This window comes from Sciurus carolinensis, chromosome 14, assembly GCF_902686445.1.
Source record: "Sciurus carolinensis chromosome 14, mSciCar1.2, whole genome shotgun sequence".
In the NCBI taxonomy this organism is placed as follows: domain Eukaryota; kingdom Metazoa; phylum Chordata; class Mammalia; order Rodentia; family Sciuridae; genus Sciurus; species Sciurus carolinensis.
This window is the reverse complement of record NC_062226.1, coordinates 38,424,293-38,438,507: the sequence shown is the minus strand read 5'-3', so window position 1 is coordinate 38,438,507 and position 14,215 is coordinate 38,424,293. Positions and strand designations below refer to the sequence as shown.

General features: G+C 42.3%; 1 protein-coding gene across 1 annotated transcript in view; it reads right to left on the bottom strand.

The window, feature by feature from the left end:
* Positions 1–13,913, bottom strand: part of Dcaf12 (DDB1 and CUL4 associated factor 12) — a 30,242-nt gene extending 16,329 nt beyond the window's left edge. Inside the window, 2 exon segments of the mRNA XM_053743303.1 lie at positions 11,955–12,209; positions 13,526–13,913. Of these exon segments, the coding sequence (XP_053599278.1) occupies positions 11,955–12,209; positions 13,526–13,603 (333 nt within the window). The 5' untranslated portion in view covers positions 13,604–13,913.
* Between the last annotated feature and the right edge of the window lie 302 nt (positions 13,914–14,215).

Sequence of the window (14,215 nt, the reverse complement as noted above, 5' to 3'; positions counted from 1 at the left end):
CTCTGGGAGGCTCCAATATCACTATAAAGGTGAGGCCCCATAGCTGTTTATCTGATGTAGCCCAGATCCCCAGATCATAATATAGTCTAGAGAAATCTACTTGCTTAGGGTGAATCAATTCAAAGGCTAGATTAACCTGGGTCTTTCAAATTCTCAGTGTAGCTCAGCGGTAAGGTGCTTGCCTAGCATGTATAAGGCACTGGGTTCGATCCTCAGTACTACATAAAAGTAAATAAATAAAATAAAGGTATTGTGTCCATCTACAACTTAAAAAAAAAATAAATTCAGGGATGTGGAACTGGCTGATGACACCAGACCAAACTGTTGGGGTGGCTATTTTTCACCAAAGCCAGTCCTCAGAGAAAAGAAGACTTAGGCAAGTAAGCATGGACATCTCTGGTTCCTACTGGCCTTCCAATTCCTGGTTCTGTTTTCTTCTGAGATCCAGGGCTAGTTAGTAACTAATCCTTCCAGTAAATATGAATTTCTTACTCTACTTACTTATTTATTTAGATGGCGGTATCTTGGTACATTGTCCAAGATGGTATTGAAGCCCTGGGCTCAACTGATCCTCCCATCTCATCTCCCAAGTAGCTCATACTACAAATACACACCACCATACCTGACACTGTTTCTTCTGCATAACTGCCCACTCTTGTTTGTGTTGTAAAGAATGATGCATTCACATTTTAGCTTCTAGACCAAACTGGTCACTGAAATAACCTGGGGAATATGGTTTAAAAAAAAAAAATCCCTATGAAAACAAAACAACTCCTAGGCTCTACCCTAGAACAACTCTTACATTAGAAATTTCTGAGTTTGCGGCCAAATTGTTTTTTGGGTGATGCTGGAGATTGAATTATGGGCACTTCACATGGTAGGCAAGCAGTCTCCAGCAAAGTTACATCCCCAGTACTCCAAACTTGAATTCTTTTTTGGGGGGCTGAGATTATAACTCTGTGGTAGAGTACTTGCGTAGCATGCTTGAGTCCCTGGTTTGGTGCTCAACACTGCAAAACAAAAACAGATTTGTTTTTTTCAAGGATCTGCAGATAAATCTTATGACTTCCCAAGTTTAAGAGCTACTGATTTAGACTTTTGGGTGCTCAAAAAAACATGTGGAAGCTGGATGTGGTGGTCCAATGCCTGGAGTCCCGGCTACTTAGTAAGTTGAGGTAGGAGGATCAGTTGAGCCCACAGGTTTGGGGTCAATCTGGACAACACAGCAAGACCCCCATATCAAAAAAGAAAAATAAAGAGAAAAGGAACATGTAGGAACTTGTTAGAAATTCAGACTCTCAGGCCGGCCCCAAACCTACTTGAATCAGAATCTGTAGCTTAATAGGGCTGCTAGGCACACTGAAGTTTGAGCACTGACTTAAGAGAGAATCTGCTCTGTAACACAGAAAGCAGCTGAGTGAGTGTAATAAAACTCAAATATAGGGACTTGGGTTGTTGCTCAGCGATACAGGGCCTGTCTAGCATGTGTGAGGCACTGGGTTTGATCCTCTGCATCACATATAAATAAAATAAAGGTATTGAGTCCATCTACAACTTAAAAAATATTTTTAAAAAAAGACAAGTGTAAACTATAACCTACAACTTGGGAAAAAAATATGAATTTCTCCTGTAGAATCTGAGGGCTGGCTGAAACTTTAGAACTATCTTTGTCCTTTTCTTTTACTTTAAGGTAGGACTCCATTCCTGCTATCCACAATGGATGAGGAGAAAGGCTTCATTTATTCATCAAAGAAAGTTCTAAGTTCAATCAGTTCAATTCTGGAATAGGGGGAGATATATGTTTGTTTTTGTTGTTTCTGTACTGGGGATTAAACCCAGTCCTTTTTATTTATTGAGATAGGGTCTCATTATGTTGCTGAGACTGGCTTCAAAGTTTTGGTACTCCTACATCCCAAGCAGTTAGGATTACAGGTATACAGATCTCTTGCTGAGATCTAGGTTTGAATTCTATATTGGTTACCAATTAGTTGTCTCATCTTGGACAATCCCTTAACCAACCTTTCTGAATCTTATTTTGTATCTATAAAATTTACTCACATAATCTATCTCATGAGGCTAGGGGTACAGCTCAGTGGTAGAGTGCTTCCCTAGCATATATGAGTTCTAGTTTCAATGCACAACACTACAAAATTAAAATTTAAAAAAAAATATATAGCTTACACAGTTGGTAAAGAGGCCTAAAAAGTTATAGAACTCTGCTAGGCATGGTGGTGCATGCCTGTAATACCAGACACTTAGGAGGCTAAGACCAGAGTATCTCAAGTTCGAGGTCAGTCTCAGCAACTTAGTGAGATCCTGTCTCAAAATAAAAAATAAAAGGGTTACGAATGCAGCTTAGTGGTTGAGCAACCCTGGATTCAATCCCTAGTACCAGAAAAACAAAAACAAAACCTACAAAAAGAAAGAAGAAAAGAAAAACTGAGAACAGTTGTGTCTACAGATGGATTAGGAAAATAATTTATCCACACTCTCAAGATTATAGAGGAATGAGCAAGTATTTTGTGAATACAGTCTTCCTGCTTCTTTAAGGAACAGAAATGTAGTTGAAATGGCACCAAATCACTCTTTGTTCTGTGACAAGAAACCAAGGCTTCATGCAGCTACTTTAACACATCCCAGAATTGGGCTGCTCCACATTAACCTATTGGGAATCCTGCCAGAAATTTGCAGCATGGTAAGTAAGCCTGAGGCTCAGGCTCTCTGCATTTACATTCTAGGACACAGGGAAAAACCAACCAAAGACTGTTTGCCCAGGAAGATGTAAGGACAGTATTTCTGCATACCTGTACAGGCATGTAGATACATGTAAATGCTATCCTCAAAGCCAAAATAGCTTTAAAAAAAAAAAAAAAAAAAAAAAGAGGGAAGCCAGGTGCAGTCATGTACACCTGTAATCCCAACAACTTGGGAGGCTGACAGAGGAGGATCCCAAGTTCAAGGCCAGTTTCAGCAATTCAGTGAGACCCTCAGCATCTTAGCAAGACTGTCTCAAAATTACTAGACCCAGTCTAGTAATATGACTGAGTGAAATAGTATCTTTGGGTTCAATCCACAGTAAAACAAAACAAACAACAGGAAGGGTAGCCAAGCTTGGTGGCACACATCTGTAATCTTAGTTATTCAGGAGACTAAAGCAGGAAAAGTCCACATTTATGGCTAGTCTGGACAACTAATTGAGATGCTGTCTCAAAATAAAATCCAAAAAAGGTCTCAGGTTATAGCTTGGGGGTTGAGTGCTTGCCTAGAATGCAGGAGGCCCCAATATAAGGAAACAAAGGGAGTTTTACAAAGTTCCTAAAACTCAAGAGTATTACAGAATGAAACTTAATGGAGAAAGGAAAGCAACTCTATGCAGGTCACCCAGACATTAAAATAAATTATATTTCAGTCAGACGATAAAAAGGCAGGGGCTGGAGTTGTGGCTCACTGGTAGAGTTGCTTGTTTGGCATGTGTGAGGCCCTGGGTTCCATCCTCAGCACCACATATAAAATAAATAAATAAAAGATTCATTCACAACTAAAAAATATTTTTTAAGGGCTGGGGAGATAGCTCAGTTGGTAGAGTGCTTGCTTCTCGCAAGCACAAGGCCCTGGGTTCAATCCCAAGCACTGCCAAAAAAAAAAAAAAATTTTAAATTTAAAAAACAAAAAGACAGGTGGGGCAGCCTCAATGTTGAAAGTTAGGGAAAGGAAAGACAACTGACATCAAAGTAGAGGAACCCAGGCCCTTTGCAAATGAAGAAAGTGGGAAAGAGCAGACGGAGAGAGTCAAGACCAAGAAACAAAAGAGAAAATGTTCAGACAATATACATCAAAAATCAAAAATAAACTGGGTGCAGTGGATGTAATTCCAGCAACTCCAGAGGCTGACGCAGGAGGATCCCGAATTCAAGACCAGACGCAGCAATTCAGCAAGGCCCTAAGTAACTTAGTGAAACCCTGCCTCAAAAAATAAAAAGGACTTGAAGTGGTAAAGTGCCTCTGGGGTTCAATCCCTGGTTACCCACCCTCCCAAAAAAAAGCATGAAAGAACACTAAAAAGCTCCTTATGCTATAGTATTAAGGGAAAAACAAAACCAAAAACAAACAAAAACCCCCACCTCTTTAAAACATAATTCCAGCTGGCTATGGTGGGACATGCCTATATTCCCAGCTTTTAGGCAGACTAAGGCAGGAAGATTGCAAATTCGAGGTCAGCCTGGACAACTGATTTTATTTTGAACCTGTCTCGAAATGTAGCTTGGGGATACAGCCTAGTGGTAGAATGCTTGCCTAGCATGTGCAAGGCTCTGGGTTCAATCCTCAGTACCACAACAAAAAATAAACAACAACAAAAATAATAATAAAACACAAGAAAGATCACTCAGAATTCTCTCCTTAAAAAATTTCCATACATCAGGTTCCTTGTTTAGTGCTTAACCACAAGCATATATTAGGCAGACAAAATTTTGTATCTTATTTCATTTAACATATCAAAAGCTTTGCCCGTTATAGTTGCTATAATTATGTTAATGCCTGCATAAAACCACAGCGACTTGATCTACCACAATTATTATATTGTTAGAATTTAGATGAAACAGTTTTCAACAATTATCTTGTTAAAAAGACTCCTCGAACTGAAAGTGCACACATGCCTGTAATCGCAGGGATTTGGGAGGCTAAGACAGGAGGACTGTAAGTCTGAGGCCAATCTCAGCAAGACCCTATCTCAAAATAAAAATAAACAAATAAATAAAAAGGTCTAGGGATGTAGCTCAGTGGTAGATCACCCTTGGTTTCAATCCTTGGTATCCCAGTACATCCCAAAAAAAGACTCGTCAGTCAGGCAATATGGCACAAGCCTATAATCCCAAACTACTGGGAAGGCTGAGCTAGAAGGATCACAAATTCACAACCAGCACAGCAGCGCACACCTGTATTCCCAGTATGTTGGGAGGTTGATGCAGGAGGATTGTCAAAGCCAGCCTCAGCACTTAGCAAGACCCTGTCTCAACAAACAAAAAACAAGTTCAAGACCAGGTTGGAGAACTTATCAAGACCCTATCTGAAAAATAAAATAAAAAAAGGGGTGGGGATATAGCATGCTTGAGGCTCTGGGTTAAATCACCAGTATGCCCCTACCTCCAAAAAAAACTGACAAGCCAACTCCTAGGTCTCACTGAAGGAAATCTTGCATCAGTACTAGGGTAGGGACCAAAAATCTGCATTATTCCCCAATTTTTTCCAGCAGATTTTATATATATATGCATATGAATATATAATTTTTTTTGTGGTGGTGGCTGTGGATTGAACCCAGGGCCTTGTGCATGCGAGGCAAGCATTCTACCAACTGAGGTATATCCCCAGCCCTGAATATCTATTATATTTAATTTTTAATTTGTTCTAATTAGGTAAACATGACAGCAGAATGCATTTATGCATTTTGGTAAATCATACATAAATGGAGTATAACTTCTCATTTTTCTGACTGTACATATTGTAGGGTCACATCAGCCATGCATATGAATATTTTTCAAAGGAATTTTTTACAGTTCTGGGGATCAAACAAAAGGGTTTCACACATGCTAGGCAAGCATTCTATTACTGAGGTAGACCCAGCCCCAGGAATCTGCTTTTTTTGTTTTTTTGTTTTTGGTATTAGGGATTGAACCCAGGGGCACTTAACCACTGAGCCACAACCCAAGCCCTTTTGTCTATTTTTAAGACAGGTTCTCATTAAGTGGTGAGGCTGGTTTTAGAACTTGCCTCAGCCTCCTGAGCCACAGGGACTATAGGGGTGTACCACCACGCCTGATACCCTTTTTATTTTGAGACAGTCTCTCACTAAGTTGCTGAGGCTAGCCTCAAACTTACCATCCTCATGCCTCATCCTCCCAAGTTCCTGCAAGTATAGGCATGTACCACCATGCTCAGCTGGTACTGGGGACTGAATCCAGAGGTACTATACCTGAGATATATCCCTAACACTTTTTATTTTTTTCAAATTTTGAGACAGGGTCTGACAAGTTGCCCAGGTTTGCCTCAAACTTGTGATCCTCAAGCTTCAGTCTCTGGGTGGCTGGGAGAACAGGTACCAGCTACAGTCCTAGGCTAGGAATCTGTATTTTAAACACACATTCTCAAGTATTGTGATGCTGGGGATTCATGGGCTAAGCTTGGAAAACAAAGGTCTAAACCCCTAGAAATCAAAGATGCATTAATTTAAAATGTAGGTAAAAGGAGCCATGTTTATTAGCTCACAGAACTTTTTTTTCCTTTGATGATATGGCAGCATTTCAGGTAACTAGGCCTGGAGGTACAGTGCAGGACAAGAGCCCAGAGAAAGCAAGATCCAACTTAAGTAGACTGTTTTATTAACTTTCCCCAACTTGGGCTAGGGGTGAGCTCAAAAGTAGAGTGTCTGATTAGCATGTGAGAGGCTACGGATTTGATCCCCAGTATAACACACACAAAACAACAAAACTTTCCAAAGGTAGATGGTCTATAAAGTACCTCCCAGCAAAGCTCTGCTCTCATTTTTGCTCATGCCTCAAAGTTACAGGGCTAGGGCTAGGGAGATAACTCAGCTAAGGCCCTGAGTTCGATCCCCAGTACCGCAAAAAAAAAAAAAAAAAAAAAAAAGCTACAGGGCTGTGCAGAAACAAACCCTAAATTTATCAGGCATCATGCTATTAAGCATGTTAACTCTAGCTGTTTAAAGAACAGTATTTAACAGGATTATTCATTAATAAAGGGTACACATGAATCAAAGGCAAAAAGGGGAAAAAAACAAATCCAAGAGTGATGCAGACCAGATACAGTGGTACACGCCTAAAATCCTAGCTACTTGAGTGACTGAGGAAGAAGGGTCACAAATTAGACGCCAGCCTGGGCCTTTAGGGAGAACTTGTCTCAAAATAAAATAAAGGGCTTGAGATATATTGTTCAACGATAGAGTGCTTGCCTAGCATGAGCGAGACCCTGATTTCCAGAAAAATAACTGAAAGATTTAGTTAGCTCTTGCCATTCAATTCCCAGTTACGTTCTCTTTTTCCCCTGTAGATTCTGCCCTGCATCAGCCAAACAAGGCTATTCAGAATCCCATAACATTTCCTGTAGTTTCCTGACTCTGCATGGATGGATCACCTGTTTTCTTTCAATCAGTTGATTTCCTTCCTAGGAAATCTTCTCTTAATACCCTACCTGTGAATGACTCCTCCTTCCTAGAAGCACTCATGGTTTGTAGAAGTGATAAGCCATTTATGTTATAATTAAATATGTATGTGGCTATGAATTATATGCCCCAGGTAAGCCAAGCAGAGGACAAGACCCACATAGTACATATGATGTAAAGGAAAAACTGGTACTTCTTCTTCTTCTTTTGGGAATTAACCCAGAGGCAATTTACCACTGAGCAATTCACCCCTGTTCCCAGTCCTTTCCATTTTATATTCTGAGATAGGATTTCACTAAGTTGCTGAGGCTGGCCTTGAACTTGTGATTCTCCTGTCTCAGCCTCATGAACTGCTGGGAATATAAGTGTGTGCCACTACATTAGCTGATTAACTCATCATCTTGGAGAATTAACTTAAACAGGAGATTAAGGAATATTTTCATATTCCAACACAGTTTTGTTCTGATTTTTATTTTTTATGCAGGACTGGGGACTGAACTCAGGGCCTTGGGAATGCCAGGCAAGCTCTCTACCACTGAGTTACATCCCAGCCCTTTTTATTTTGAGACAGGGTCTTGCCCAAGTTGCAATACTCCTGCCTCAGTCTTCTAAGTCACTGGGATAAGAGGAGAGCACCACCATGTCCGGCTCACCCCTCCCCACACTGCTGGAAATTGAAACCCAGAGCCTTACACATGCTAAGCAACTGCTCCATCATTAAGCTACACCTCAAGTCCCTAAACTCTCATCTTGTACCAGATCTAGGTACTGATCTCATTCCAATAGAAAAGAGTTCTTATGGTAACTTGAGAAATAAAACCCATTTTCTCTGTCATGCCTATCAAGGATCCAGCTAGGAAAAAAAATTCCAAGTACAAGGTCCTCTGCTCACTGTCCAGTGTTGCAAGCTTCAAACAGACTTGACCTGATATAAAGGGCTCAGATCACTTTAGATCTGATCACTCAGATCATTTCAAATTCTACAGTGGTTGTCACCTGGAAGTGTAAATGTTTTAAAACGCATGCATGTACGTATGCACATGTCCGACTGTCACAATAACTGAGGATGTGCACATTTCTCCATTCTACAGAGCAGAAGTTAGGTATGTGAAATATCCTGCAATATGAGGCTAAGTTCCAGACAAGAAAGAACACCATCAACAATCTTGTTGAGAAAAACTGCCCTAAATAAAATCTTGAATCAACTCTATGTTAGGATTGCTCAGACCCTAAATTCCCAACCTTTCTGCCCCAGTACTGAGGATTGAACCCAGAGGCTCTCTACCACTGAGCCACAACCCATTCCTTTTATTATTTTGACAAGGTCTTGCTAAATTGCTGATGCTGGCCTCGAATTTGCAATCCTCCTATCTCAGTCTCTAGAGTTTATGAGATTAAAAGCATGGGCCACTGCACCTGATAGGCCCTAACATTCTGGACCATTAACTTCCTCATACTGATAGAGGGTAACCCAAAGTCTGTCAAGCATCACCCTAAACAGGATTCCTCAGGTCCACACCTGTGCTAATTCACTAATCCAAGCAATACCGTCTCAAAGACAAAAAAGGAGCAATAAAAAACTCTAGTATAATCACGAACAAGAGGCATAAAGTCATTCTTACTCCTGCTCTTCCTAAAGCTTAACAACAGGAATTAACTTTGTATAGAACCTTAGGGTTTATGAAATATTGCCACAATTATTTCCAACCTAGATATGCTTCTGCATTATGTGCCCCAGCAAAAGGAACTTGCCAATGCACTTCTACCTCTAAAATTCTTTCTCCCTCTCAAATAGCCAAATACTATGAATATAATATAAAGACTAATTCTGGGATAAATCTGAGCATCTCTTCTAGACAGAAAATAAAGTGGCTGAAGATGTGGTTCAGAGGTAAAGCACCCCTGGGTTTAATCCCAGGTATGTATAAATGAATAAATAGTGGCACCCCTTTGGGAAAATAAAATAGTAAGACAAGGGAAATAAATAAAATCTGGCCAGAGCAAAACTCCTACATGTAATCATATTTTGCTTCCCTGAGTATCAAGGTGAGTTTTATATTCTGCCTTTAAGATTTCAGGAATCTCAATATGTAAATTCAGGAATATAACATTAAAATAGAAAAAAAGAAGGGCTGGGGTTGTGGCTCAGTGGTAGTGAGCTCACCTAGCATGTGTGAGGCCCTGGGTTCGATCCTCAGCACCATGTATAAATAAATAAAATAAAAGACCTATTGACAACTAAAAAATAAATAAAATAAATAAAGGTATTGTGTCCCCCAACAACTATATATATAGAGAGAGAGAGGGAGAGAGAGAGAGAGAAAGAAAAAAGCAGTCCCGACACCAGAAAGCCTGATATTATTAGCTAGGCCTCTGTATCATGGTGAAAATAATTTCACAAAACACCAGCATCAGACAAGGTGACCCTTTCTCTTTAATTTTTATTTTTTAGGTACCAGGGATTAAACCCAAGGGTATTTAACCACTGAACCACATCCCCAGCCTTTATTGTTTTGAAACAGGGTCTTGCTCAATTGCTTAGGGCCTCGCTAAATTGCTGAGGCTATGTCTGAACCTGTAATCCTCCCACCTCAGCCTCCCAAGTCACTGGGATTACATGTGTGCACCACCATACCAGGTTTCTACCCGGGCCTCCCCACTGCCGCCTTTTTTTTTTTGTGGTGCTGGGGATCAAACCCAGGGTCTCATGAATGCTAGGTGAGCACTCTCACTGAACTACTACCTCAGCTCCCATACAAGGTCACTCTAATCAAATTTGAACAGAGACTGAAATATGAACACTGTCTAAACCACAAAAAGATCAAACCTGGCTAATAAGAATGACTGCTTCATCATTACCAATTCCAGCTTTAACCTCCTTCTAGACAAGTTTAAGATAATCAAACAAAGGAACCCTGCCCCCCAACATATTTCCAAATGGTATCTGATCTGGAGCCAAGAATTTTGTTTCCTCAAGACTTCCCCCAGACACCCAACTGAAGTCCCAAGTTTAAGTCCTTTCTAACAACCTCTGAGAGGCTGCATCCTTTGTCTATAGTTTAGGTTTCTCCCTCTCTGGAATGAGTAATTATATCTACTTATTCTACTGTAGGTGGCTCCCTGGTGTCTTTGGCTAGAGGGCAATAATGATGGAAAGTGAATTCATAGCTAAAGCTAAACACCATATAGGAAAAATAAATAAATAAAAATAAAGTTAAGAGCTAGGGATATAGCTCAGTTGGTAGAGTGCTTGCCTTGCATGCATAAGGCCCTGGGTTCAATTCCCCAGCACCACAAAAAAAAAAAAAAAAAAAAAAAAAAAAAAAAAAAAAAAAGTTAAATACCTCACCAGAGCATGGTGACACACACCTATAATCCTGCAACCAGGGAGGCTAATGCAAAAGAACCAAAACTTAAAGCCAACCTCAGCATATTAGTGAGATCTTCAGTAACTTAGTGAAATCCTGTCTCTAAATAAAATAAAAAGGGCTGGGGCTAGGAATATGGCTCAGTGGTCCAGTGCTTGCCTCACATGCATGAAGCCCTTGGTTCAATGCCTAGCAACACCACCACTTAAAACAAAAAGTGAAAAAATGAAAAATTTAATTTAATTAAATAACTCAAACTGCATACATCATACCCTTCTCTTCAAGCCATGGCACTTGCAAACATCCCCCTTATTCTTATTATTTTCTGTACTCTTCCAGTTTTAGCTCTAGTGTAAATTTACTCAGCCATTATGACATTACTTGACTATTCACACAGGGTGAGGTGAAAATGGAGGGAGCGGCTGGTCCTACTCATTACCCACCACCAGATCCTGCCTCTTTTCACTTGCCATTCCTCTGACATCATGCTATTTGTAGCCTTCCATTCCAATCGTATTCACTATTTAAATTATTTTATCCTTGATATAATTGTGTTGGTTACAAAGCTTACTGAAAAATTTCCTCCTTCATTTATAATTGTCTCTCTTTCTCTCTCTCATTTTCTGTTACTGGGAATTGAACCCGGGGGCGCTCAACCACTATGCTATATCCCTAGCCCTTTTTAAAAATTTTGAGACAGGGTTTCACGGTTGCTTACAGCCTCGCTAAGTTGTGGGGGCTGGCTTCAAACCTGTGATCCTCTGGCCTCAGCCTCCCAAGCTGATGGATCACAGGAGTACACCACCACGCCCAGCTTATAACTGTAACTCTTTTTAAAATTACTCCCCTTAAATGGGTGTGATGGCACACACCTATAATCCCATACACTCCGGAAGCTGAGGCACAAGGATCCCAAGTTTGAGGCCAACTTCAGCAACCTAGCGAGTTCCTATCTCAAAACAAATAAAAGGTTGGGATGTAGCTTGTGTGCCCCTGGTTCAATCCCTAGTATTAAAACTAAAAGCTGGGCTGGGGATACAGCTCAATTCATAGAGTACTTGCCTGTCAAGCACAAGATCCTGGGTTCAATCCCCACACTGCCAAAAAAAAAAAAAAAAAAAAAAAAAACCACAACAAACCAAAAGCCAAACCTTAACTCTAGAAGATGCATTATATACAGAGTATTAAGGGGCTTAAAGACATTCTTTACTTTGAAGACATCAGAAGATGTAGTAGTTCTGAGAAAAAGAGCAGAGAGAGGAAGTGGTCAACAAGAGGGCATGGAAAGGAGTGTTAAGACGGTTCCTTCCCAAAAGAAACTGATGGGGAAAATGAGCAGTGAGAGGTTGTGCAGCATGTAGAGCTATATATTAGAGAACTAGGAGAAAGTTTTCTAACCTCCAGACACTTACCGTATTGCATTTTGTGCCACACACCACTTGCCTATGATTCAACCATTGAGATGCAAACACTTTATTGAGGGTCCCAAGGTGAAACTCTCTCTCCTTCAGGAGACTGGGAAGTTGCTGTGCTGCATACCCATGCAACACTCGAGAGTAGTTGGTTTCATTCTGTAGCCTGACTTCCCGGTTCTTCAGGTAGTACACCAAGGATCTCTTCACTGGGGGAAGTCTTTTCCTCTTGTGAAGTGAGTGATCCCAGCCAAACTGTGAAAAGCAACATTAGAAATCAGGGCTTCGTCTATTTTTCTTCTGAACAAGAGATTCTACTGTATTAGCAAAATAACCAAGAACTCATCCTGCAGGATTTACATACAACAGAATTAAAAATACAAATAACAGAACAAGAACCGCAGTCCAGAAAGTTGCTTAACTCTTACAGCAATGAAATGATGTTGCTTATAGTTAAACCTACATAGAGAGCTGGGCAAGATGGTGCATGCCTATAATCACAGGAGCTCAGGAGGCTGAGGCAGGAGGATCACAGATCAAAGCTAGCCTCAGCAAAAAGCAAGCCTCAGCAAAAGCAACTCAGTGAGATTCTGTTTCTAAATAAAATACAAAAGAGGGCTGGGGATGTGGCTCAGTGGTCAAGTGCCCCTGAGTTCAATCCCCAGTACCTGGAAAACAAAACAAAACAAAACAAAACAAAAAACCAAAAAACCTACATAGAGAATGAAGTGGAAAAAGACTTGGAAAAAAAGGTTTACTAGACCTTTTAGAAGTGAAGAATTTAAATATCCTTTACCTATTCCTGAGAGCAAAGGAGAGGACCAGTGGCTTCCATACCCACTTGGACTGCATCTCTACCCAACCCCCTTCTCCCTCTTAGCCTGTACTCCCCAAGGAACATAGAGGATGTAGCTCAAGTGGCCAGACTGGGTCCCAGGTCTTCCAGGGATGTGCTACCAATGGCGGCTCCCCTGCATTTCATACGCGCTCTAGGCAGTTGTAGAATTCGAAAAATCAAATACCAACGGGGTAGAAGGCTCGGGGAATCAGTCTGAACCCAAGTTCATGAAGGCCTTCCCCTCCAAAGGGGCCGGTATTAGGATGACACCTGGTAATTGCTGTTTCTTCTAGGGGTCCAAGTGCCAGAAGGCCGACTCAGGTGTGGGTATCTTTAGTGACACTACTTCCTGGATGAGGAAGTAATCGGCCCGCTTCGCTATGCTGCTGGAAGGAGGACTTCCCTCTCCCTCCCATTAACTTCTGGGAGTTTGATTTTGTTTCCGATTCCTCATAACTTGTTTTCTCTTCCTACAAAGCCAAGATTCTGGTTTCTCCTCTGGCCCTATTCATGGTTCAGGCCTCCTAAGGAAGGCCCCACTTCTAAGTTCCCCTTTGCCTCTGGCCTATTTGCTTTCCAGTGAGGTCCTGAGGGGTTGGCCCTGACTCGGCAGGTCCAGGCCCCGGTCTTGTCCTGGCTCGGACGACGGGCCTTGGACCCAGATTCCTGTCCCTGCATCTGCAGACCCTAATCCCGTCTTGGTGCCTCGGCCTCATCGCTTCTCAACCCTCACCTGCGGGCCCTGAGCGTCACTCCCAGCTCCTGGAGAGACAGGCGCTTTCCGCTTCCTGCTAACTGCTTTCCGGGCCATAGTGGGCAGCGCCGCCGCGGCCCCGCAGCCACATGGGGCGGGGGAAGCGAGGGGTAGCAGGAGAGAGGGTCATATACTGGGCCCCGGGGCCGCGCGCTTTAGTGCGCCCGGCCCGGAAAATGGCCCGGACCCGGGGCGGCAGTAGAAAAAAGGGAGGCGGACAGAAGGGAAGGAGGAAGGGAGATTCGGGGTTGGGAAGGGGATTAGGAAGGGGAAGGAAAGGTAGAAACCAGATTTCCGACGACCGACTCTGGAAAGGACGGCGAGCGGCAAGAACCAAAACACCCCCTCCCCCTTCGCCCGCGCTCCGTCACCCTTGCGCAGCCGCACTTCGCAGTGCGTCGCCGCAGAGACGCTGCACGCACGAGAGGGGAGGGATTTAGGGCTCGGAGGAGAATTTGTGGCTGTTGCCGAGTCTGCGCTCTCCCCTTTCCAACGGTCGTTTGGCGGTGGCGGGCGTTGGACCTGCTGGGGCTAAGAGAATCTGGCTTTTGGCCGCGGACCTCGACCCTAGCCCGCCCATCTGCCCGCACCCGGAAATGAAGATGACCTGCCCTGCTCAGGGAAGGAATCCCTCCCAGCACACGCCCTTGTCCTTACACGGGTCACCTC